Source organism: Eriocheir sinensis, chromosome 22, assembly GCF_024679095.1.
Source record: "Eriocheir sinensis breed Jianghai 21 chromosome 22, ASM2467909v1, whole genome shotgun sequence".
Taxonomy (NCBI): Eukaryota; Metazoa; Arthropoda; class Malacostraca; order Decapoda; family Varunidae; genus Eriocheir; species Eriocheir sinensis.
In genome coordinates, this window is record NC_066530.1 from 8,918,329 (window position 1) to 8,944,699 (window position 26,371).

General features: G+C 46.0%; 1 protein-coding gene across 10 annotated transcripts in view; it reads left to right on the top strand.

Moving 5' to 3' along the window:
* LOC127002001 (sialin-like) overlaps window positions 1-26,371 on the top strand; it is a 102,519-nt gene that overhangs the window by 23,544 nt on the left and 52,604 nt on the right. For all 10 annotated transcript variants that reach the window (XR_007755633.1, XR_007755634.1, XR_007755632.1 and 7 more), the window contains 7 exons: window positions 4,067-4,257; window positions 12,002-12,235; window positions 12,445-12,532; window positions 12,905-13,131; window positions 13,738-13,887; window positions 13,975-14,107; window positions 24,847-25,088. Coding sequence is in view for 5 of the 10 variants with exons in the window: in XM_050867313.1 (XP_050723270.1) it covers window positions 4,067-4,257; window positions 12,002-12,235; window positions 12,445-12,532; window positions 12,905-13,131; window positions 13,738-13,887; window positions 13,975-14,107; window positions 24,847-25,088 (1,265 nt within the window). In the remaining 5 variants the exon portion in view is untranslated. The remainder of the gene's footprint in view (window positions 1-4,066; window positions 4,258-12,001; window positions 12,236-12,444; window positions 12,533-12,904; window positions 13,132-13,737; window positions 13,888-13,974; window positions 14,108-24,846; window positions 25,089-26,371) is intronic.

A 26,371-nucleotide genomic window follows, 5' to 3' on the forward strand; every position in this document is an offset into this window, starting at 1 on the left:
TTGGACTTGTGATTGAGGTGGACACCAGATTATATAGTATCCTCATCAAGAGGAGGGGACCAGCAGCTTCGAAAAATAAATGCTGTCATCCAAACTGCTCTAGAATACAATGAATAATGATATGATGATATTTGTTGGCCAAAAGAAACGCCTAGAAAAAGATGAAAGGGTGGCGAAGTAAGTAAAAACTTTAAATGCCCATAACTCAAAAAGTCATTTTCCTAACTTCAAAATTCCTGAAATTGGAAAGTTTTCAACCGATTTTAGATCTGTTTGCAGTTTTGAGAAGACCATTAACAGAACTCTATCGTCTTGCCAGATTTTCCATCTAAGTTTTATAGGTTAGTCGAAGGGGGAAACTAAAATAAAAACGTGGAAAATGAGTACGTTGATTTGAAAATTCGTAAGTATTATGCTTATTCGAATCCATGGATTCTGTGGCAAGACAATGTAAAGGAAAATCCATTATACAATCCTATCTAAAGAAAATTGAATTCGGGGGAAAAACACAGGATCTCATCTCATTTTACCGATGGTAGTGATGATACGAATAAAATGGTTTTAAATTAATAAAAAAAAAACATTCTTGAGATATCATCTTGATATTTGCCTTTGAATAATCAGTATCTTAATGACATCAAACCATGCACGTGTCATGACGACTAGAGTACTCCTTCACTATGGCCGAGTCAGACCCCTCAAGTACCGTTTGCCGGAAGAGCACCACTGTGTTTTTATTTATTTCATATATATATATATATATATATATATATATATATATATATATATATATATATATATATATATATATATATATATATATATATATATATATATATATATATATACACACACACACACACACACACACACACACACACACACACACACGACGATAAAGAGCATGCACTTGCTCATGTCGGGAGGGTACCTGCTGGCGATTACTAGTCCAACACGTGATCAGGTCATGGTGAATACACACACACACACACACACACACACACACACACACACACACACACACACACACACACACACACACACACACATATATATATATATATATATATATATATATATATATATATATATATATATATATATATATATATATATATATATATATATATATATATATATATATATATATATATATATATATATATATATATATATATATATATATATATATATATATATATATATATATATATATATATATATATATATATATATATATATATATATATGTATAGGCTACTGACAACAATCTCTACTGTGTTCCCTCCTACTATCTCTATCCTAAATTTCAATCCAAAGCTGGATGTTGCGCCTACGTGCGCAACGACATCACTTGCTTTCGTGCCCACAACCTTGATTCTTCAGAATTTTCCACCATCTGGCTAAGACTTCATTGTCATTCTATTACTAAATACATCTGTGCTGTTTATCTCTCACCTAACTCTACTAACTATGTAAAATTCTTTGACTACTTGATCTCTAAAGTGGAGCACATCTTGACCCACTCTCCCTTCGCTGAAATCTCCATCCTAGGAGATTTCAATGTTCACCACCAGCTTTGGCTTTCATCCTCTTTCACTGACCAGCCATGTGAACAAGCCTACAACTTTGCTATCCTCAACGAGCTAGAGCAGTTGGTCCAGCACCCTACACGTATTCCCGACCTTCTTGGAGACAGGCCCAACATTCTAGACCTCTTCCTTACCTCAAACCCTTCTGCTTACTCTGTCAAACTGTTCTCTCCGTTGGGCTCCTCCGATCACAACCTTATTTCTGTATCCTGTCCTATCGCTCCTGTACACCCTCTGGACCCACCGAAGAAGCGATGCTTCGGGCATTTTGCTTCAGCTCGGTGGGACGACTTGAGGATGTACTTTTCCGATTTCCCGTGAAATGATTATCGCTTCCAGGAGCGAAACCCCTCTGTGTGTGCTCAGCGCATCACAGAGGTGATTGTCTCTTGAATGGAGGCATACATTCCACGTACTTTCTCTTCTCCTCACGCTAAAAAGCCTTGGTTTAATCACGCTTGTTCTCGTGCTGTCAATGATAGAGAGGCAGCTCACAAAAGGTACCAGAGCCTTCGAACTAATGCTAACCACGAACTTTACATTTCTGCCCAAATCTATTCTTCGACTAACCAAAAACTCTTTTATCAATAGAAAATGTCAAAACCTTGCTTTCTCAAACTCTTCCCGTGACTTCTGGCATCTAGCCAAAAACATCTCCTCCAACTTCACTTCTTCATCTTTCCCTCCACTCCTCAGTCCTGACGGCAACACTGCCGTCTCATCTATCTCTAAGGCTGAACTCTTCTCTCAAACTTTTTCTAAAAACTCCACTCTGGACGATTCTGGGCATATTCCTCCTACTCATCCCCTCTCTGACTCTTTTATGCCTGTTATAAAGATTCTTCAAAATGATGTTTTCTATGCCCTCTCTGGCCTCAATCCTCAGAAGGCTTATGGACCTGATGGAGTGCCTCCTATTGTCCTTAAAAACTGTGCCTCCGTGCTGTCACCCTGCCTGGTAAAACTTTTTCGCCTCTGCCTGTCAACATCTACCTTTCCTTCCTGCTGGAAGTATGCCTTCATACAGCTTGTGCCTAAGAAGGGTGACCGTTCCTATCCTTCAAACGACCGTCCTATGCTTTAATTTCTTGTCTAGCTAAAGCTTTTGAATCAATCCTTAACCGAAAGATTCAAAAACACCTTTCCACTTCTGACCTTCTATCTGATCGCCAGTATGGGTTCCGCAAGGGGCGTTCTACTGGTGATCTCCTTGCCTTCCTAACTGACTCTTGGTCATCCTCTCTTAGCCGTCTCGGTGAAACTTTTGCTATTGCGCTGGACATATCAAAAGCTTTTGATAGGGTCTGGCACAAATCTTTGCTTTCCAAAGATGGCCAGATGGCACGCGCCGTACTGACATGCGAACTGTGGGGGCAGAGGAACCACAGGGACGCCACACCGTCCCCCTCCCCGCCCCCCCTGGATCCGCCATGCACACACACACACACACACACACACACAAGCATAAATTACCAGTTGGCCTAACATATCTACCAGCTGACATCAATCCAACTCTCCGTAAGCACATGGCTCATAGTTTTATTCCTGTCGTTCATTTGTTTATATGTGAAATAATTTTTCTTCCAACTTGCATTTGAATGAATCCAAGTTTACTTTTATCAAAATTGCTGAGGACATTAATGTCGTTTGGTACACGTGCTTTATCAAATAATTTTCAATGAACTTATCAGCTCTCAAAGAAAATAATTTTACACCTTTCCAACGATGGCATATCATGTTGCCTGAACCTCGCTTCGTGCAATTTAGGAAGGTGACAACTTTTCATTCTTTTCTGCAGATACTAGGAAAAAACATACTATTACTGTGAAAGGGCGCCCCAACTGCCAGGCGCAGCCATATGGACATCAAACTGTTGAATGTTTGGTGGTGACAGCAGTCTTACTGTTAAATGTATTTGTTACAGATTCATTTTCAATTCCTATGTTCTAAGTGATTAAATTTTAAATGTCAAGTTTGCTGCAATAGCTTGTGATAAGCACTATCTTTCATGTATTAGATGAAATAAATCATTTAGTTTTACCCATTTCAAATCTGCATGGTAGTTTGATCTAATCATTCGACATATATTGGTGTTCTGTGTCCCCAAACTAATTTCAAAGAGAAAAAACTTATGCAAGTCGGTGTAACATGACGCCCTGTCCTTTAAATGACTGTATCACATCGCGTCGCCAAGCCTTGACTAATTGTCAAACTAAATTTTAAATTTCACAGGATTAAATCATTTTAATTAATAATCACTTCAATCATTTTGTAAAAAACAAAAAAAGCTCGCCATATGACAACAGCTCCGCCAGATCGCGTTTTCACACAATAAAAGTCACTTACTGCACCTGCCCATTTGAGGTTGTGGCGTTTAAAAGGCCAGAAACAAAGACAAAAAGGTGTTGCCATGGGTGGGCATTGCGGACGGGTTCGCTGGGACGCACAAGAGTATAATCAATTATGATCAACAGGAGGAACATGGTGGAAGGCACGGAACTCGATTGTGTTGCTGAGCTTCCTCGGGCTGGCGTTAACCTATATGGTGAGGGTGTGCCTTTCCATCGCCATTGTGTCCATGGTCACGAGGAACGAGACGGCCAACGCATCGCAGCTGTCCGACACTTGTCCGGAGCCTAGTAACGGCCCCAGCGACGCTGTTGTTGTAAGTATCGTTCACTGCAGCTTTGACCGTCTATTGAACTTGTCAATATCTCTGTTATTATAATTATCATTCAGAAAAGCAGTTAGCAAGCTCACATGAGCATGCTTTTTTGCTGTAGAGTGGAGAGCTTAAGGGCAAAAGAGAAAAGAGGATATAATATAAGCCCGCTAGAGCTGCTCCTGCATGTAAATAGCAGTGAGTGGCCGAGAGTCGGAACTGGATGGAAAGGTGACGATGCGTACTTCCCTCTTGAAAGTGTTGAAGTGGTAGGTTGGGGGATATACAGATAAAAGGAAGCTGTTCCAGACTTTATCAGATGATAAGATTAAAGAATGAAGATCTTACATAAGAAATTTGGATAGCATGGGGTAGAGAGCTAGAGTAGAAAGACGTCTGCAGCGGGGTCGCGGGAGGGATATGGGAATCCAGTTAGAAGTTTAGAAGAGCAGTCAGCATGAAAATATCAACAGAAGATACAAAGAAGCAACATGGCGGCGGAATTCAAGACGTAGAAGACTGTCAGTAAGAGATGAGGAGGTGAGGAGACGAAAAGGCTTTGGTTTTACTGTCCAAAGCTATGTGCGATAACTCCTCCCCCCCAACACACACACACACGAGATGCACACCATACGAGGGTGGGCCAAGCCTTGCATGTCAATAGCAACTGTGAGGCAAAAAAAAAAAAAAAAAAAAAAAAATGGTACTTAGCCTCGAGGAAGATGATTATAGCAAGAAGTGATATATAGTTTCCAGTTAAAAGTTTGATTTCAGGATAAACTAAATAAGATTATGTAGAAGCAGCAATGCTTTTTTGAAAAATAGTGGATAAATATTTGTATGATTGTAACGTGTGGTCAGGTGGAAACTTTAAATTCCTGATACATTGAAGGACATCAAGTTCTTCTGCCCCATTCGGAATGTAAAGTCATCGACATAGAAGTGGATCGAACAGTTTGTTTGGAAATATCAATGATGGACAATAGAAAGAGTGGGAGATAGAACAGTCCTGCAGAACACCACTATTTACAGGAATTCGGGGTGGAACGGTGACCATCTCCCATAGGGGAGATAGAGTGATCTAAAAGGAAGCTGGAGATAATAGATAATAGTATAATAGATAATAGTACAGGGAGAGGGACAGAATCCGTAGGAGGAAGTCTGAAAAGCAGCAATTGTGCTAAACTCGATCAAATGCTTTCAAGAGGCAACAGCAAAAGTTTCATCGAAATGGCATAGAGAGGATGCTGGAAGGAAGGAAGGAAGGGTGGTGCGACCTTGAATAACAGCTGCAGTAGCCAGGGAGGAAAGGTAGGGAGGATATGGGGGAGTGAAGGGGAAGGGGAGGAGGGTAGGAAGGAAAGGAATTATCCGGCGTTTGAGCGAAAACGAAAGATTACTAATATAGGAAAGTCATGACGGGAACAGTGAAACATTCAAACTGTCAAACATATTAAGACAAAACACATCAACTGGTAATAGCGAGACATCGACCGTGGGAAAACTCTAATCACTGGCATCTCAGGCCTCAGCGAAGCAACCACGTGGAAATTTGAACCGAGGAGATGATATAATTATATAATAATAATAATAATAATAATAATAATAATAATAATAATAATAATAATAATAATAATAATAATAAAATTATTCTTATTCTTATTCTTATTCTTATTCTTATTCTTAATAATATTATTATTATTACTATTATTATTATTATATTCAAACAATATTAATCTTGGCTACATTGAGAAGAGAGAGAGAGAGAGAGAGAGAGAGAGAGAGAGAGAGAGAGAGAGAGAGAGAGAGAGAGAGAGAGAGAGAGAGAGAGAGAGAGAGAGAGAGAGAGAGAGAGAGAGAGATTTACATAGATTTACATAGAAAATCAGACCACACAGACCCCATGGTCCAGACTTGGTGGTCTGTCCTTAAACCTAAGTGATTTTACATTAATCAGAAGACTCCAAAACGTTGCATTTCTACTCTAGTTGATATTAAGTTGAAGGAAGTGACGGTCGAGCTTATTTTTGAAGGAGTCAGTCGTGTTACACTGGACCACTGATGGTGGGAGCTTATTCCATTCTCGCACTACAACGTTGGTGAAGAAAAATTTGGTGCAGTCTGAGTTTACTTGTCTACATCTGAGTTTTACGCCATTGTTCCTCGTGCGCAAAGTGTCATCGATCATAAACAATGTTGATCTGTCTACATTCGTGAAACCATTAAGTATTTTAAAACATTCGATCAGTTTTCCTCGGAGGCGAAGTTTCTCAAGAGAGAACATGTTGAGGGTGGATAGCCTTTCTTCGTAGGATTTGTTGCGCAAAGAAGGGATAATTTTTGTTGCCCGACGCTGAACACCTAATTTAGCAGTCCTTTGCATGGTAGGGAGACCAAAACTGTACCGCATATTCCAAGTGGGGTCTGACTAAACTGTTGTAGAGTGGAAGTATTACATCTTTATTCTTGAATAAAAAGTTTCTTTTAATGAAGCCCAACATTCTGTTCGCTTTATTTGCTGCATCAATGCATTGCTGTGAAAATTTGAGGTTTGACGCGATTTTGACCCCCAGGTCCTTAACGCATTGAACGCTTTTGAGTTTAACGCCGCGCATTTCGTAATCGAACTTCTTATTCCTTGTTTCAACTTGAAAGACCTGGCACTTGTTTACGTTAAAGGGCATCTCCCATCTATCCGACCAAGCTGAAATTTTGTGCAAATCCTCTTGGAGGCTTTGCCTGTCTTCGTCAGAGTAAACCGAGTTACTAATTTTTGTATCGTCTGCAAATCTACTAATGCGATTATTGAGTCCAACATCCACATCGTTGATATAAATAATGAAGAACACTGGGATAAGAACCGAACCCTGAGGGACACCACTAGTGACCGGCGCCCACTCTGAGTTAAATCCGTCAATCACCACTCTTTGTTGTCTGTTGCTCAACCAAGAGAGAGAGAGAGAGAGAGAGAGAGAGAGAGAGAGAGAGAGAGAGAGAGAGAGAGAGAGAGAGAGAGAGAGAGAGAGAGAGAGAGAGAGAGAGAGAGAGAGAGAGAGAGAGAATAGAGAAGTTACAATGAAGTTAAAAAAACAGCTATAGTATGTTACGCATCAAAGAAAACTTTGTACGGGACATGAGCAGCGATCATGTTAGTGCTTGTACGGTCATCGTCAGAGGTAGTCATGGCACGCGGCCTTGGGTTGAGTGACGAACAGGTTTACTCAGAGTTATTTGCGTTTAGTATTGACGATATATTATCAACTTATCAGACATGTCTGATGGTGATTCAGTAACTAATAAAAACTATATAAAACTGAGTGAGAGTGCCGTCATTTAATATGCACCAACGAGAGGCAACACCAACATATATAAGGTGGGTTTTAAAAAAATCACATTGCTAAACCACTTTTTGCATGTTTTTCCATTATCTTACAATTGCTTATGATTTTTTAAGCTCATTAAAAATATAAAAAAAAATCGACCGGCACCACGGACGGGTCCGGGGTTGAAATGGCCGGCACCGCGCGGGCTTAAGAAGACTCGCAGTGTAGTAGTTTAGTCTGCCTATTTAGTATTTGATTTTGAACAATAACTGAAAAGTCGGAATGATTGAATCACTGATTCTGATGACTGATACCGATTGACTGATTGAGTCCGATTCACTGTAAAAAAAAAGGAAAATATGTGAGCATGGCGCACTGCAAATGTCGTCTTCGATAGTTTTCAAAGTACCGCAAAAAAAAGAACCGCAGCATTTTTTAGTGCGGTCCGCGGTAATGCGATATTTTCAGATATTTTGCGGTAGTGCGGTACTTTTTTGTGATGCGGTACTACCGTACTACCGCACTAAATACCGCAATTGCCTACCTCTGTATATATATATATATATATATATATATATATATATATATATATATATATATATATATATATATATATATATATATATATATATATATATATATATATATATATATATATATATATATATATATATATATATATATATATATATATATATATATATATATATATATATATATATATATATATATATATATATATATATATATATATATATATATATATATATATATATATATATATATATATATATATATATATATATATATATATATATATATATATATATATATATATATATATATATATATATATATATATATATATATATATATATATATATATATATATAACTAGTTGACGGGAAATCTCTTCAGTCTTGGCGCGCTGGCTTCGCGTATGGGGCCGATTGTTATGGCGACTTTCACTGCGACAACTCAAACACACTCTGCGTTCTTACTCCGAATTTAAGTGGAAACAGGACGAAATCTTCAAGTTTTAGTGCATACAAGCAGGCAGGAGTGTCTCTAGAGTGATTTGGTCGAGGATTCAAGGTAACTTATATAAAATAGCACCATGCGTGCACTTTGAAAACGTTGTGTAAAAAATGGCAAATTTGCGTAACTTTAGGTTGAAATCTTTACGTAAAATGAATGATAACTGTAGGATAGTGAAGTCCACAGTTTTACGTATTAGGAAACAAGAAATGTACGTTTAGTTAGTGCCTACATGGCAACTCAGCTCAGTTCCCGCGTCGCCTAACTCGCCTTAGGCACGCAGTCAGCTGGGCACTTCCCCTCTGTAAAGGATTATCGCTGTCCTGCCTCTGTTTACTCTCCAAGTAAAGGACCTACAGTTATTCATCGTCTCTGTACCCTTCCCCACAACTGCAAGGATCCAGAGGACGATACAAGAAGACACAGAAGGCAGTGGATCGAGTGGAAGTGACGGAGGAGACACAAGATATGAGGACGCCGCGACCAGCCGGACCCGCCGACGGACGAGTTGCTCCTCGCCGCGGTCGGCAACTACGCCGGCTACCTGGCCAGGAAGGTCCAGGCCAACTCCTCTGTGGCCGAGTGCTGCAAGCAGGAGCTTGCCCAGCAGGAGGAGATGAAGATTACCGTGGAGCTCGAGAGGGGCGACCCGCCCTCTGTGATGTTCGACGCCCTGGTCGAGCTGGTCGACAGGGGAGAGCTGGAGACGGGCCGGGCGGTCCTGAAGAGGCCATCTCTCCCAATGGCCCACATGGCGTCCTTCGGGATGTCGCTGTGGGACTCCCTGATGTGCAGGGAGGACAAGAAGGAGCGCAGGTTGAGGTTCCTCTCCCTTGCCATGCGCCACAGGGACGGGCTCAGGCACCTCCTGGAGTTCCTGGCGGCCTCAGACCCGACCTTGCAGGGGTACAGGTGCCAGGAGGGGCACAACCTGGCCAACACCATCTTGCCGCACATCAGCAGGTCCCTCTTCAACTGTTTCGGTGCTAATTTCTCCAAGGACGTGACCTCAGAAGCGAGGAAGAACAAGGCCTTGAAGCAGCCGACCGGCAGGAAGAGGAGCAGTATCGAGGAGGGCAGGAAGGAGACGGCGAGGAACAGGGACGTGTACAAGTCCAGGAAACTGACCGGGGCCCACAAGTCATAGGCCAAAAGGCTAAAGTGATTGTTCAGGGACGAGGGCCAGATAGCCGGCAAGACGTGCTGCGGCAATAGTGACATCGGAATTCAACCAAAATAAGTTGTGATTGTATATAGAAAAATGAATATTTTGCTTTTGTTGAGTAAAATTAAGATGTTTCTGCATGCTTTCCTCAAGTATTAAGTTTCTAATGTGAAAATTAAGTGATTTATTAGATGTTAAAAACTTACGTAAAAAATTGCACTAAATAAAAAAAAATAAGTAGCTATTTCGGGCAAAACTTATAAGATATGCTAAATATTGCTATTGATTCTGAAAATATAAGTGATTGTCTCTGCATTTGGTGATGTTTGTGCATCTAGCGTAAAATCTGAGGATTTTATAGCCTTTTAAGTTTTGTTATACTTATATAAACACAATTAATCGGGATTTTATTAGGGAACGACTTTGAAGTTTTTGATACCGCTGCTCATGGAGACTCATATATGCCTAAGGGAGGTGCCTGTTTTAGTTTCAGGTCGCTAGCTGCTTTGGTTTTGAAAATATTTAAATTTTAAATTTTGAAAATCGGCCCCCTTGAATCGGCCCCCTTGCCCCGTCAAGAGATTGTGAATTATATGATATATATATATATATATATATATATATATATATATATATATATATATATATATATATATATATATATATATATATATATATATATATATATATATATATATATATATATATATATATATATATATATATATATATATATATATATATATATATATATATATATATATATATATATATATATATATATATATATATATATATATATATATATATATATATATATATATATATATATATATATATATATATATATATATATATATACATATATATATATATATATATATATATATATATATATATATATATATATATATATATATATATATATAATTTTTTTGTTTTTTTTTTACATCAAAGGAGTCAGTTCAAGGGCATAAAAAAGAAACAAATATGAAAAAAAGCCCGCTACTCACTGCTCCTAAAAAGAGTTACAGGAGTGGCCGAAAGATAGGTCAATTTCGGAGAGAGAGAGAGAGAGATACACAACGGGGAGCACATGCCCGGGGGCTCGTCACTTCATTCATTTCCCTTCCACTCGCGACGGTCTCCCCGAGCAAGCTCCCACGCAGCAGTTCTATTCGTTAATAAAATCTGTGGAATTTTTCACATGAGCTCCGGATATCACCCCTCGTAAGCACAATATCCGGAGCTGATGTGAAAAAGTCCTATTCGTCCCAAGTTTCTCCCCACAGGATCAGCTGACTTGCCCCAGCCATGAGTTACGTGGGCGTCCCTTGGTCTCCTCCACTCGGGGTTGTCTCATACAGAAACAACCCTGTGAGCAGGATCGACATCAGGGAGGCGTGCCACGTGCCCGTATAGCCGGAGTTGCCGTGCATGGACTAAGCTGGTAACAGACCTCGATTCAGTTTCATCACGCAGTCGTTGGTTCGACATGAAGTCAATTCAGCGATACCTCATGATCCTGCAAAGCTTGACCTTTTTTCCGATTTTCAAGCAGACGTTCAATATAAATTTGATTTAAAGCTTGAAATAGAGCGTAGATAGCTTGATGCAGGTGTAGGGTAATTAGGAAATAACAGATTTTCAGGAGCCGTGAAGTGTAGTCCAAATGGCCTTTGTAGTCTCTTTATATCTTTTCATTTTTCTTTTTGTTGAATATTTATGCCATCAGGAAAACTGTAATAACACAGTGAAAACCTCCCACTGCTTACCACGACAAGGGATCAAACCCGCGGTTTCACAGGGAGTGGCAGAGAGCAGTGTAACCACTATCAATGAGGTAAAAGGCAACCTGATTGCGGCTTCACCTGCAACATACGACTCGCTCGCCATTCACTGCGGGTTAAGGACTTGGTCTTTACATCTTGGGACTGGGAAGCTCTCCCAAACTCATGGACCATGGGGTGATGCGGGTAACTCAGTCCTTAGAGACAACAGTATGGCGGGCCGTCAGTCACAGGTCGCAGATGATGCCGCTGGCGGGATAACTACCGTGCCCTGCTTCTCACTCTGATAGCCCGGGTTCGATCTCTTGGTATACTATTCATTCATGGATATTTTGTGTTATGGGTTGATATGCTTTTCAGTGCGATAAGAAAGTTATTACTAAAATTATAACCTTTTTAATACGGCGGACTACTCTGCTTTTTCTTTCCAGGTTGGAGAGTTTGACTGGAGCGATGGAACAGTTTCGTTAATGTTGGGCGCCTTCTTCTACGGCTACACGGCAACAAACTTTGTGGGAGGTCGTGCTGCAGAATACTTCGGCGCACGACTCACCTTCGGGCTGGGAGTGGTTGTCCCTTCCGTCCTGAGCCTTCTCTCACCTCTGTGCATCAATATCTCCGAGCACTTGTTCATTGCCCTCAGGGTGCTGGAGGGCATGACGCAGGTGGAGTGCTCGAGTTCTTGTAATTCTGTTCATTTGGATACATCTTATAACTGAAGCTATGTACATCACCAAATTACATGTTCAGTTATTTCGGCTGAAAGAGTGCTTCTAACAAACAGTAAACTAGGAATGTAGCTGTTTCGGGTTTGTTTTGATTATACTGCAGTTTTTGTAAGTTGCTTTGAACGTATTTTTTCTCATGTTGACAGGGCGTCGTGTTTCCCTCAGTCCATCTTTTGATTGCAGCGTGGATTCCTCCAAAAGACAAAGCAAAGCACGCCAGCATGATATTATCAGGTGACGCGCTTAGCCTTAAGATGACAATAACATCTGTGTAAAAACTTAAGCTAACTGTTAAAATAATGCGTGTTGGTGGCCTGTCATGAAAGAGCTCACCGACCCACATTATTCGTCAAATTTTATTGTTGGAAATGGAGTTCACATGTAATGTATCAAAATGCTTTGAAATGAAGGACATTATATTTCTAATGAGAGTAACAAAGTATGATGGTAACTGGACATATTTATATTAAAGTAAGTAGATTATTATAATTTAAAAATAGATTGTAAAGGAAGGTGGATATTACACTGTATGATTGCCTGTAATAATAATTCTGACCATTACTTTATTTCTGAGCCAAACGACTATTTGCTCTAGTTTTGTTGCAGGTGTCCAAGTGGGTACAGTGATTGGGATGTCTTTTGGGGGATGGCTCTGTAATACCACCTTCTTGGGAGGATGGCCGGCAGTCTTCTACGTGTTTGGAAGTCTTGGGGTGCTTTGGGGAATACCTTGGTTTCTTCTCGCACACAATCTTCCCGAGCACCACCCCAGGATTTCTCCTTCAGAGTTAGAATACATCCAAACAAATCGACACTACGTCAAGAGGGATAAGGTCAGTAGGGGCTGTCTGGTCGAGTTGATCTCTTGTACGTAAAACTGAGTCACACAGTTTTGTCCAAGACAATCAGAAAATTTCAACACCTCGAGTACAAAGTTGCATTTTCAGGATAACGAAGCGACGCCTTTCCCGAGAGTTAAGATGAAAAAAATAGTACTCTAATCATCTTCCTACCACCTCCAGCCTAAACACAAGGGAACCAGAAAGTCATTGCAGATTATTCCGTTTCTGTTTGATGAGTTCCTCACCAGGCTCGATGGTCTTAAACTGCCTTTGTGCAAATATATCTACGGCTGCATATTATGTACACTGGGGACACGAAACAAATACCTTGACACTCAAGAAGCAATGTGGGCATGTCCGAGATATAGTTAATAACTAAGTAACGGGAAACATACCCTCGGAGGCGCATCGCTTGGCTCACTCACCACCACCACTCCCGACGGTCACCCTGAGCAAGCTCAAACGCATGCGCCTCATCCCTCTCTAAGTGTTTGTTCTCCGTTAGACCAATATAAATTTTGCTAAAATTTGGAATTTAGTGTTTTATGATAACGAGACTCCGTGTAATATTAGCCTGACATGCTGTCTCTGTAACAGGCCGTGGCCATTCCCTGGAAGGATATCGCTACGTCAAAACCATTCTGGGCAATAATGGCGGCAAGCTTTTGTTACAACTTCAGTTTCTACACTTTGTTAACAGAACTGCCAACATTCTTCCACAACATTCTCCACTTCGACATGAACAAAGTGAGTGGTACTATATTACTTTTTTATTAGTGAAAAATACGGTTTTATTACTTAAACATGACTAATCATTCACATTTTTTTTTTCAGAATGCCGTAGGCTCCTCCTTGCCATACATACTACAAGGCCTGACGTGCGTGGGCTGGGGATTCTTCGCTGACCTCCTCCTAAGAAAAAGACTGCTGACTGTCAATGGAATAAGGAAACTGTCAACGTCAATTGGTAGTCTGCCATATATGTTTCAGTTTCTTATTACTTACATATATATATGCTTTATTAAAGTCAACAGCAGATTTTGCGTTGTTCTCTTTATAAGTTGTTTTTTCTATTTCACGCACTGTGGGGCAGTCTTCTGGTTGAAGGTAACGTAGATCCATTTCTCTAGACGTCTTTCGGCCTATGTGGCCATCTTCAGGAGATGTTCTCTTAGTAGTGGTCAGAGAAGGAATGACTGAGCTGGTAGGTAGGTAGGTAGGTGTAGTTTTGAGGGGCGTAAACCCTCGCGGGCTATATGCCTAAGGCTGGCCCGCCTCTCGTTGCTGGTCGTCTCACGGTGGAGGGATCATCATGTCTCTACATTGGTCGAAGGGCCGACACTTCATAGGAAAGACCGGCGATCGGAAGTGATGCGCCGCTCCTAGAGCCTCTAGCAACACTGTCACGATCGGGTTCTCCAGCCTGCTGTGGTCGTCGTCTGCGTATTCTTCCTCCAGTGTCGCCAGTGAGTTGCAGAGGTACAGCAGCTCTGACCTCGTTAACGTCACCGATGACGCGTAGTGCCTTTCCCACTCTGCTCGGCGGCGGCCAAGGTGAGGCTGGGGCTCAGGGGCGCCTGTCCAGGCGTCCCTTGCTGACTGAGTGGGTTGGGTTACTTGGTCCTTGGTGGTCGGTGGTGGTGGTGTCTGCGATTCTTGCGTCGTGGTCTCTTGGGTCTTCTGGCACACCGCCTCCTCGGTGGGCTGAGGGGCGGTCTTTTTTTTTTTTTTTTTTTTTTTACAGCTAAGGAGACAGTTCAAGGGCGTAAAGAAAATACAAAAAAAAGCCCGCTACTTACTGCTCCTGAATAGAGGTCAAAGGAGTGGCCAAAAAGAGAGGTCAATTTCGGGAGGAGAGGTGTCCTGATACCCTCCTCTTGAAAGAGTTCAAGTCGTAGGCAGGAGGAAATACAGATGCAGGAAGATTGTTCCAGAGTTTACCAGCGTGAGGGATGAAAGAGTGAAGATGCTGGTTGACTCTTGCATAAAGGGTTTGGACAGTATAGGGATGAGCATGAGTAGAAAGTCGTTTGCATCGGGGCCGCGGGAGGGGGGGAGGCATGCAGTTAGCAAGTTCAGAAGAGCAGTCGGCATGAAAATATCGATAGAAGATAGAAAGAGAGGCATCATGGCGGCGGAATTTAAGAGGTAGAAGACTATCAGTATGAGGAGGAGAGCTGATGAGACGAAGAGCCTTTGACTCCACTCTGTCAAGGAAAGCTGTGTGAGTGAGCCCCCCCACACATGAGATGCATACTCCATACGAGGGCGGACAAGGAGTAAATGGATAGCAACTGTGCAGGGGAGAAGAACTGGCCGAGACGGTACAGAACGCCCAGCCTGGCAGGCCCTTCCTGTCTTTTTGCGGCAGATCTGTGTGGCGGCGTCGGTGGGCTGGCAGGCTCTGGGGCAGGCACCACCACGTCCATCCTCGGGCTGGGAGAGGGGGGTGGGTCAGGAGGAGCTGCTTGGGAGACAGCCTGGTTCTTGAGAGACAAGGTGTCCAAAGCACCCGAGGGCCGAGGGGGGAGCCTCCTCAGCCGTTCGGGGCAGCCCTTGAACCAAGCGTGGTGTCTCCCGCCACAGTTCGGACATCGTGCAGCCCGGTTGGTTCCTGTCCTCAGTGTCTCGATACACATCGAGGATTGCTGTTTCCGCTGCACACGCCGCAGAGAGCTCCGGTCCTGCAGTACTTCTGCACATGGCCGAAGGCCTGGCAATTAAAGCACCGCATGGGCTCCGGGGTGAACCTCCTGACGAAGAAGACACCCCAGACGCCTAGGTCGAGGGACGACGGGAGAGGCCCCTGAAAAACGTCACCTCGACCTGCCGCGTGGGCTCTCTGCGACAGTGACCCGCGTTGTAAGTATACCTTCTTGCGAAGGTGACGCGCGGGTCCTCCAGGATCGGTCGGAGGAACTGGCCAAGAGGATACAGTGAAACGATACCCTTCGACCTGCCCTCGACCTCTCCTAGGGAAATGCCGACAGTGGTCTCTCTGCTCAGGGGAGCGAGAGAGAAAGCAGCTTCCTCGTCCAGGGGTTTGATATAAATCTCACCCCCGGACTTCTCTTGCACCCGTACCCGAAGGTCCGGGTGCTCCCTCTCCAGTCGTCGGACGGCGTGGAAGGTGCTCGTTTCCTCGTGGCTGGTGATCCGATAAACTCGGTGGTCAGGTGCAGGTGGTGGCGTCGGGGCTCGTCGACGGCGCTTGTCGACGAGGATCCAGCCTTCATCCCCTCCCTCAGGCGGGGAGAGGTTCAGGCGCTTCCTCGGGTGAGAGCGGGGCATGGTAAGTCGGGTGAGGAGGAGAGAGGTCCTTCCTCTACCGCTGTCCAGCCCACTGACTCACCCCCCACACCACTTCGACCACAAAGGGGAGCCAGAGTGGGTAAACTACGGCAACACAGAGACGGAAGAATCCGAGGACGAGCTCGACGTTGAAGGCGTGGACGACGATCTCTTCCTCAGCGCAGACAGAGACCTAACGTACGAGGAGCTGGCAAGCTACTACGCCCGCAACACGTGAAACTACTGCACCCATACCACTTGTAATTACGACACCGTAACTAGGACCTTATGTACAGTAAAATGGACAGGCCACCTGTTTAGAGCCTGCTTTGATAGCAACATTTTTTTGTATTCTTTGATGTTTTTTTTTTTAATCTTAAGAAATTTATAGATATATCGTGTGTGTGTGTGTGTGTGTGTGTGTGTGTGTGTGTGTGTGTGTGTGTGTGTGTGTGTGTGTTGTAGCGGGTGCTACTTCAGGCAGTCTACTTTCTTAGTTCAGGGAAGGAAGAATGAAACATTGCGATGGTCTGACAGCAACTGATTTATTAGCGTCGTCTAAGGTTTATCCCCATGTAAGGGGGACCGGGCCTTTGGCCGTACGGCGGCCCGGTAAGGGAGTGTCGAGGCGATGCAAGTCTCGTTGCGAGTGTAGGGGATGCATCCGCCGACAGCAGCACAGCGGAGACACGGGGGCGCTGGGCTGCCCGTAGCAGGACCCGGGTGAGCAACTAGGCAGTCTACTTAGCCGCGGGGAAGGGCGGGCCGAGTTGCTCACCCGAGGAGGACTAGCGTGTCTCTGATTTATTAGCTTTGCTTTTAAGATTTACCCCTGAAAAGGAGACAGGGACTTTGCACAAAGGCGGCCCTGTAAAGGGGGACGAGCAATTCAAAACTCGGGGCGGTTGTGGGGACGCCTCCGCCGCCGCCACAGCCACAGGTATCAGCTGGCGAGCAGCGACGAAGACACGGGCCCCCCGGGCAGGCGCCCAGTGGCAGCCCGTAGCAGGACACGGGCGAGCAACCGAGCAGTCAACTTAATCGCAGCGGGGAAGCCCAAAGCAAGGATAACCAAGCAGGTCAACCTCACCGCTGCGGAAGGGCCACCCGGCCGCTCGCCCATGGAGGGCTGGCGTGCTCTGATTTATTAGCGATTTATTAGCGAGAGACACAGCTATTTATAGGGCGTTACAGGATCAAGCACAGTTCCACAACCAATCAGCTACCAGCGTGGCTGCCTCTCCGCGCCTCGTGAATATTCGCTGGCGGCCGTCTTGGATCTAGCACTCCAGTCCCGCGCCTCGTGATTGGGTTTGTGGCGAAGGCCGCAACAATACTCCCCTCTCAGTGAAAACGTCCCGTTGCGCGTGAGAGGGGACGACCCGCCCTGGAGAGTCGTACAGGAGGGGGGTCGTCTTCTTGAAGGTATGCTGGCTTGAGTCCGTCGATGAAGAGCCAGTCGTCGCTGCTCTTAATAGTAGTAGGAAAGCTTTCTTCTTTCTTTGGATGACTTAGTAGGGGCCAGAGTAGGGGGGGTAAGGGGTGGTGTGTGGGCGTCGGTGCGGAGAAAGACATGCTTTGATGAATGTAGATCTCGGGGAGGTATCGGTGATCTGGCGTCTTGTATGTTTGCTTGCACGGGGCGAATTTCCCGACGATGCTCCTGAGGCGGTTGATGTCGTTGCTCGTAGGGGCGTCAGGGAAGAATTCGCCTGGTACAACGAGGGGGTCGCCGAAAACCATCTCGGCCGGGGAGACGTCGAGGCCCTCCGTTGGGGTAGTGCGAAGGCCGAGGAGGACCCAGGGTAGCTGTGAGAACCATGTTGAGTTGTTGTATCGTGACATCAGGGCCGCCTTGAGGGTCCTGTGAAATCGCTCCAGCATGCCGTTAGCTTCCGGGTTATAGGGTGTAGTGTGGTGGACTGCTCTGCCCAAGCTGTCCCAAGGACGTCCATAACCGCGACGTGAAGGCAGTGCCGCGGTCGGACGTGATACGCTCTGGAATGCCGAATCTGGCGATCCATCCGGAGAGCAGGGTTGCGGCGCAGGAGGCTGAAGTGGCATCAGGGATTGGGATGGCTTCAGGCCATCTGGTAGAGGGGTCTACGATGGTGAAAAGATAGCGGTGTCCTGCTGACGGAGGAAGGGGACCCACTACGGCTACGTGGATGTGGGCGAACCGTCTCTGAGGTTGGTGAAAGGATCAGGGACCCTTCTCGGTGTGTCGGTGGACTTTGGATTTGTGGCAGGAAGAGCAGGACCGAACTCAGATCCCCGCGTCGCGGGAGATGCCGTGCCACACGAAATTTTGTGTTAGCAGTCGTGTTGTTGCTCATCGTGAAGGATGTGACAGGTCGTGGACGAGGTCGAAAACGTGACGGGGAAGGGATGCTGGTATCCATGGTCGTGATCGCCCGGTGCTGACGTCGCAGAGGATGATGGTACCGGAATTGCTCAGGGAAATGTCCTTTCACTGTAGGGCTGTGAGCGATGTTCTCGCTGCTGTCGTCTCGGGGTCCCGTTGCTGCTCCTTGGCAAGGAGGCTGTAGTCGAATCCCAGTTGAATTGCGTCTATCTCGACTCTGGAGAGGGCGTCGGCTACGGGGTTCTTCGTGTCTGGCAGGTGTTTGAAGGTGCAGTTAAACTCGGAGATAGCTGAGAGGTGTCGGCGCTGTCGTAGGGACCAGGCGTCCGTCTGTCTAGTAAAGGCGTGAACCAAGGGCATGTGGTCGGTCTGGATGGTGAAAATTGCACCCTCCAGGAAGTGGCGGAAATGGCGGACGGCTTGGTGGACGGAGAGAAGTTCTCTGTCGAAGGCGGAGTAGTGCCTTTCAGCCTTAAGGAGTTTGCAGCTGAAGAAACTCAAAGGGTGTGGCTGTCCGTGGGTGATTTGTTCCAAAACAGCGCCAATGGCGATGTTGCTGGCGTCCATTGTGACGATGAGGGGTATCCCGGGAACTGGAAAAGCAAGGAGGGCTGCTGCGACGAGGGCGTCTTTCGCTTTCTGGAAAGCATCTGCTTGGGAGGGGCCTCACGTCAGGTCCTTGGGTTTGCCTGCTAGTACTGCGTGTAGTGGCGCTATGGTGGAAGCGATCCTGGCCAAGAAGCGGTGGTAATAGTTGACCATTCCCACGAATTCCTGGAGGGCCTTGACTGTGGTGGGCGTAGCGAATCCTTGGATGGTGGTCACCTTGTCTGGTAGGTTTGAAACACCTGCAAAAGTGAGATGGTGCCCCAAGAAGTCCACCTCTCTGGCGCCGAACACACACTTGTCGTACCGTATCACCAGGCCGTTCTGCTGAAGGCGCTCCAGTACCTCGGAGAGATGTCGTAGGTGTTCTTCCTTTGATGATGAAAATATGAGGATGTCGTCGATGTAGCAGGCGCAGAAGGGTGAGTCACCGAGGATTCCGTCCATCATCCATTGAAAGGTGGCGCCAGAGTTTCGCAGGCCAAAACAGCTGTAATTAAATATGAAGGTGCCGAAGGGCGTGGTGATAGCGGTTTTGGGGATGTCCTCCGGGTGCATGGGGACCTGGTAGTAGCCCTTCAGTAGGTCCAATTTTGAGAAGATATTGGCGCCATGGAGGAAGGTGATGTCGGCGATGTGGGACAGTGGGTAGTGGGTAGCTCTGTTCTAGTGTTGAGGCGCCTATAGTCCCCGCAGGGGCGGAGGGAGCCGTCCTTCTTCGTCACGATGTGAAGTGGTGACGCCCAGGGGCTTGGCGCCTTCTGGCAGATGCCCAGAAACTCGAGCTCGGTGAAGGTATGTTTTGCTACGGCGAGTTTGTCAGGGGCCAGACGACGAAATTTGGAGAACACCGGGGGGCCTGATGTCTTTATATGGTGGTAGGTTCCATGTTTTGCCGGATGTTTTGGCTGTTGTCTTGTTGTGGTAGGCGGTGTGCTGCTGCGATGTCGACCTCGTCATCCTGGAATGATGGTGCGGTGTCGGAAGGCACGGCGTTGATACGGCGGGTTGAAGCCGTGAGTGCGTCGACTAGGCGGTCAGCTTGTTGATGCAGGACATTTTCGTCAATTTCCTCCGCGTTGGGAATGGCAGCGCGGATGGATTCGGGGAGGCGGAGGAGCCACAGTGCCCGAAGCAGGTCTATATGTCGTGACGTCCCGTCGGGCTGGAGGGAGCCTTGCCAGGGCCCGCATCTCGAGGAGGGCGTCAGAAAGTTTCTGGTCGTCAAGGGGTTGTTGTGAGAGCTGGAGGAGCTGGGACACTCGCACTGCTGGGGAAGGCGTTAAACGCCGAAGTAGGTAGCTTTTCAGGTCATCGTATTTGATGGCGGCGTCGCCCTTGGCTTCCAACCATTCCGAAATGGGTGGAAAAAGTTCGTCTGGGAGAGCTGCTAAGACGTTTTTGGCCCGTGAGGTTGGGCTGCTCACTCTTTTGAAGCGGAATTGCACCTCTGCTCGCCGGAACCACGTATGTGCGTCGATCGTAGAGAAGGTCGGGAGCTTGACCTGTGAGGCTGCGGCTGGGTGTGGGTCTGCGGGAGTGGTGGACTGAGAGTTGATGGAGGGCGTGCCCATTGTGTTGAGAGGCGAGGGAGCAGCTTGCGTCACTCCGGGTGTCACCAATGTAGCGGGTGCTACTTCAGGCAGTCTACTTTCGAAGTTCAGGGAAGGGAGAATGAAACACTGCGGTGGTCTGATAGCAACTGATTTATTTGCGAGAGACACAACTATTTATAGGGCGTGTGGGGTTCTTGAAAAGGTCTGGACTTCTGAAAATCTCGATGTATTCTCAGCAATAGAAAAAAGAAAATAAAATATCTGACAATTGAGTTCTCAGACTCACAGCCCCTTCTCGTCACTTATTTTGACCAAACACACTCATATAGGGGTAAGCAAAGACCAGTTGAACCTGCTCTTAAGTTTATTCAACACACGAAGGAAAACTCTGCTGGAAATGAGGAATAATGAATTAATCCAGGTACACAGCTACCTAGCTAACTGGCTTAAAATACCTTAGGCAAAGACACTATACTTAGCCTGAAGCCTACCTGGATGCCACGTGGTCTCACGCCCACGATGAAGTCCTGCTGCCGCCTCTCGTAACCTCTCAGCAACACGCCTCTCGTAACCTCCCAGGGCTTTCCTTGCCTGTAGTACACAGTCGAGGTGATTTGTGGATACGGCAGGGCAGGAAGACCACCACGAACACGTAGGATGAGGGAGGTAGAGGGAAGCACCTCCGGTCACGGCTGGGTCACTCAGAGAAGTAGGGTGCGGCTGGGTCGCGACCGCCGCTCGCCCTGGCTTGCCCGGTGGCCAAGATGCCAGCACTCGCCGCAACTGACATCTCTTGCTCTGGATTACACTTAATCTAACGCCTTTACGGCTATGGGTTATTATTTATTAATAACCTAACACCATGCACTAAGTAATAGTGGGTCATGCAACCCACAAATATTTCAGCATTGGCAGCAAATAGACGATAAAGTATTTGAATAAGCCCCACCCACGTAAGGTCTGGGTCTGGGCAGCGTACGGTATTAATTTTCCGCGTACGGTATTAATTTTCCACTCTCGTCTATTTTTGGAATGAGGAATTCATGACAGGGCGCTACAGGATCAAGCTCCTGCCACTCCGCGCCTCGTGGGTATTCGGTGTCGGCCGTCTTGAATCTAGCGCTAAAGGGGCTCTCACACTTTCCCGGTCCCGGTCCCGATCGTCCCTTATCACTCCCGATAAGCCGATCGCCGGTCGACCGGCTGTAAGATCGGGAATGGTCGGCGGCAGACCGCCGGTGCACCGCCGGACGACTCTGATGACCGTAGACGCAGCCGACCATCGCCGGTCAACTTTAAAATTTTCAAAGATATCGGGGATGCTCCCGGTCGACCGGCGGTGTCGAAAAATATCGCCGGTTGACCGGCGGTAGACCGACGGTCAACCGCCGACAACCGACGGCAGACCGGCGGCAGACCGGCGGTAGACCGGCGGTAGACCGCGAGTGAACACCTGTGTCTGACCTGGGGATTAGCAAGGGAGGAAGGAGGAAAAAGAGGAGGAACAGGTAGGAGCGAGGGATGAAGAGAGAGGGAAAGGAGGAAGAGGAATAGGTGAGAGAGAGAGAGAGAGAGAGAGAGAGAGAGAGAGAGAGAGAGAGAGAGAGAGAGAGAGAGAGAGAGAGAGAGAGAGAGAGAGAGAGAGAGAGAGAGAGAGAGAGAGAGAGAGAGAGAGAGAGAGAGAGAGAGAGTTTTATGCACGTGTCTCTCTACGCCCAAGCTACATGTCCAGCCCACAGCTACAGTAGACCTTTGAAGATGAACTCATGGCAGAGGACCAGATTGCACCATCACTAAATGATTCACGGGAGCGAAACATAATCAACTTGTTCACAGAGGAGGAGGAGGAGTTGGTTGAGTGGTACAAGGAACAAGTGTTCTGAATGGCTAAGTGGCTGGTTTATAAATGACTGGATGGCTGTATTATAGATGGCTGATGACTGAATTGCTGGATGGCTGAGTTATAGATGACTGAATGACTGGTTAGCTGATTTATATAGATGGGTGAATGAATTGATGACTGAATGGCTGAGTGGCTGGATCAAGGTATGACTAACTGGATAACTCGATAACTAAATTGCTGGATGACAGGTTGACAGGATAAATGAATGCCTGGATGACTGGATGAATAAATGTATGGATGATAGGGTGGCAGGATAACTATATAGCTTGATAACAACTGATAATAATAAAGAGCATACGTCTGGGGCTGGGGTGTTCTTATATGACAGTAAAGGAAATAGAAGTTTTTATTTTATTTTGTAAATCAAACACACACATGATGGCTGAATATAGGGAGGTAGAATGAGCGAAGAGACCGAGCGGAAAAGGTGAGGTCATTCAGGTCGGCAGGTGACAGCAGCCGCTCCCTTGCTTAAGCCCAGACCTCATCTGATTTTATTCCACAACAACCAGGATTAAATACTGGGCAGCGCATGTCTGCTTGATCTCACTCGCTGGTGGAGCGGGGGGCCTAACAGGGCCTCTCCCTCCAGGGATGAATAAGTCGAGGTTGAAGGTGTGTGGGGAGTGCAAGGGCGAGGTTGCACATCCACACCTGGTTGTTGAGATTGGAGCTGGTGGAAGGTGGCGTCACCAGGTGCCGGAGATGACTCCAATGCGGAATCAACGAGGCAACACTGCAACACTTGCAGCAAAGAGTGTACGTGATCACCTGCGTGATTACTACAATTCAGATGCAGGAGCAGTCGCTTCGCCTCACCCACGTTGCCCTACGTTTCTTCTTCTGTATTCTTTTTAACCGTCTATTTTCCATTAGACATACAAGCGTCAATAAACTTTGGTCACTGTCCACGTCCAATTTCAGGAGTTCAATTTCACGTTCACGAGAGCTGAGGAAAGCCATGGCGATGTCAAACTCAAGAATGATCAAAAACACCTGGACGGGCGTTTATATACCTTTCCAACTGGGTGTGGCAACGAAAGTGTCTGGTCGTCGATGTGCCACAGGTTTGCCGCCGGTAGGCCGGCGGTCTACCGCCGGCTGACCTGCTGCAGTCGCCGGTCGGAGAAATCGAAAATCGTATATGGTCGCCGGTTTACCGCCGGTAAACCGCCGGTAAGCCGCCGGTCTGCCTGCTGTAGACCGGCGGTAAGCCGCCGATCCCGGGACTATTTCCTATTTTGTCGGCGGTCAGGCCCCAATTGGCTTATCGGGAGCCATCCGGGACGATCGGGACCTGGACCAGGAATGTGTGAGAGCCCCTTAAAGTTGACCGGCGGTGGTCGGCTGCGTCTACGGTCCTCAGGGTCGACCGGTGGTGTACCAGCGGTCTGCCGCCGACCATCCCGGTCGACCGGCGACCGGCTTATCGGGAGTCATCGGGGACGATCGGGACCGGGACCGGGATTGTGTGAGAGCCCCTTTAGACTCTCGTCCCGCGCCTCGTAACTGGGTTTGTGGCGAAGGCCGCCACAGTGTGTGTGTGTGTGTGTGTGTGTGTGTGTGTGTGTGTAATTCACCACGGCCTGATCATGTGTAGGACTCGTAATTGCCAGCAGATTACCCACCCGACATGAGCAAGTGCTCCTTATCGTCGATCTCTGGGTACTGCCAGGACCTCACACACCACACACCCCATCCCCCTTGCTCAAAGAGGGACAGTAACTACTCCTAGTCAACGGAAAGTATCCTGCCTGAGCTAGCTCGAACCGTCGCCCTGTCAGACCGTGAAGCCTGGCAGCGCTCTAGCCAGTTGCGCCACGGAAGTGTGTGTGTGTGTGTGTGTGTGTGTGTGTGTGTGTGTGTGTGTTAATTAATGTGCATGGCCCCAAAGATATATAACTCCCACTTTTTTGTAACTTTTACTTAATTGAAAAAAAAATGTTACCTTCGGAATTTTCTAAACCTCTCCACGTCCTTTCCAGCCCTGTACTCATCGGCAGCGTGCCTGGTGGCCATGATGTGGGTCGACTGTAACGCTGTGGTAGCTGTCGTCGTGATGTGCCTCGCAGTTGGGTTCATGGGGCCGATCAACAGCGGCTCGTCTCTCGCCGAGCAGGACATCGCCCCAAACCTGGCTGGCTCGCTCAAAGGACTAACTAATACTCTAGGTTCCGCCACCGGTTTCCTGGCGCCCGCCATCACAGGGGCAATCGTCAACAATAATGTAAGTTTTTCCTACTCTTCAATAAATTAGGTTAGGCGTTCTATATCGTCTCCAACACATTTTCCCCCTCCAGGATGCTGTCCATATAATTGTCGTATGGAGTATATATCTCATGTGTAGGGGGTTCGACACACAGAATTTTTGGGCAGAATGGGGTGAAAGATTCTTCGTCTCATCAACTCGCTTCCTCTTACTGACATCCTTCTACCTCTTTGAGACAAAAGTGTGATTACCTTGAAAGCCACTTATCAAGAGGCGCACTTAACATCACCACTCGAGCGGTACAAACTTGATGAAGGGACTGTTTTGGTGTCTCGAGCGAGGGTAGTGGGCTAAAGAGTAGCCTCACTTGATTTTTTGTATGCATGACCCACGAAATGTAATATATATATATATATATATATATATATATATATATATATATATATATATATATCTATATATATATATATATATATATATATATATATATATATACACCAGAGCTGGGCACTTCCGATCATCAGTCCGATCGTCCGATCTTCCGATCTGATCGGAACAGCAATTAGCAATCGGAATGCAAAGATTGGATCATCTTTGTTAAAGGTAATCGGACTGTGGAGATCGGAACTTCACAAACTAACTTCCGATCACCGATCACAGAAAAGAAAGTGGTCAACGTTGTTATGGCAACAAGTGACTGCGGACTTCTTACAATTTTTTTTTTTTTATACACGTTGCTAAATAGTTACTTCAAGAACCGTCTTTATTTATAAAATTAAGCGATAATTATTGATCGTTAATTTATTTAATCCAGGTAAGGCATCGTGAACGAGACGCGCAGGCGCAAAGTCGCTTTATTTGCTCGGCGGGACTTAACTGTTACACGACGCCATGACAGTGTGATGTGATGTGATGTCAGTATATGTGAAAAATGATATAACCTAAACCCCTTGTATGTCGGTAAATGTGATAAATGAGGTAACCTGAAACCTTGCATGTAAGTAAATGTGATAAATGAGATAACCTGCACCCTTTGTATGTCGGTAAATGTGATAAATGAGATAACCTGAAACCTTGTATGTCAGTATATATAATAAATAAGATAACCTACACTCCCTTCTGATTGATGGTCATGTTTTTCGGATTGCCGCCATCTTGCCTGGAAAAACTACGATATCAACACTGTTTGTAAACATCAGGTTCCGCGCATGCGCAGATCAGGATGGGATGTCTTAGGATACGTGGATGGCAGATGACACAACACCGGCTGTCTTAAAATCAAAACCTTAATGCTAATGTTC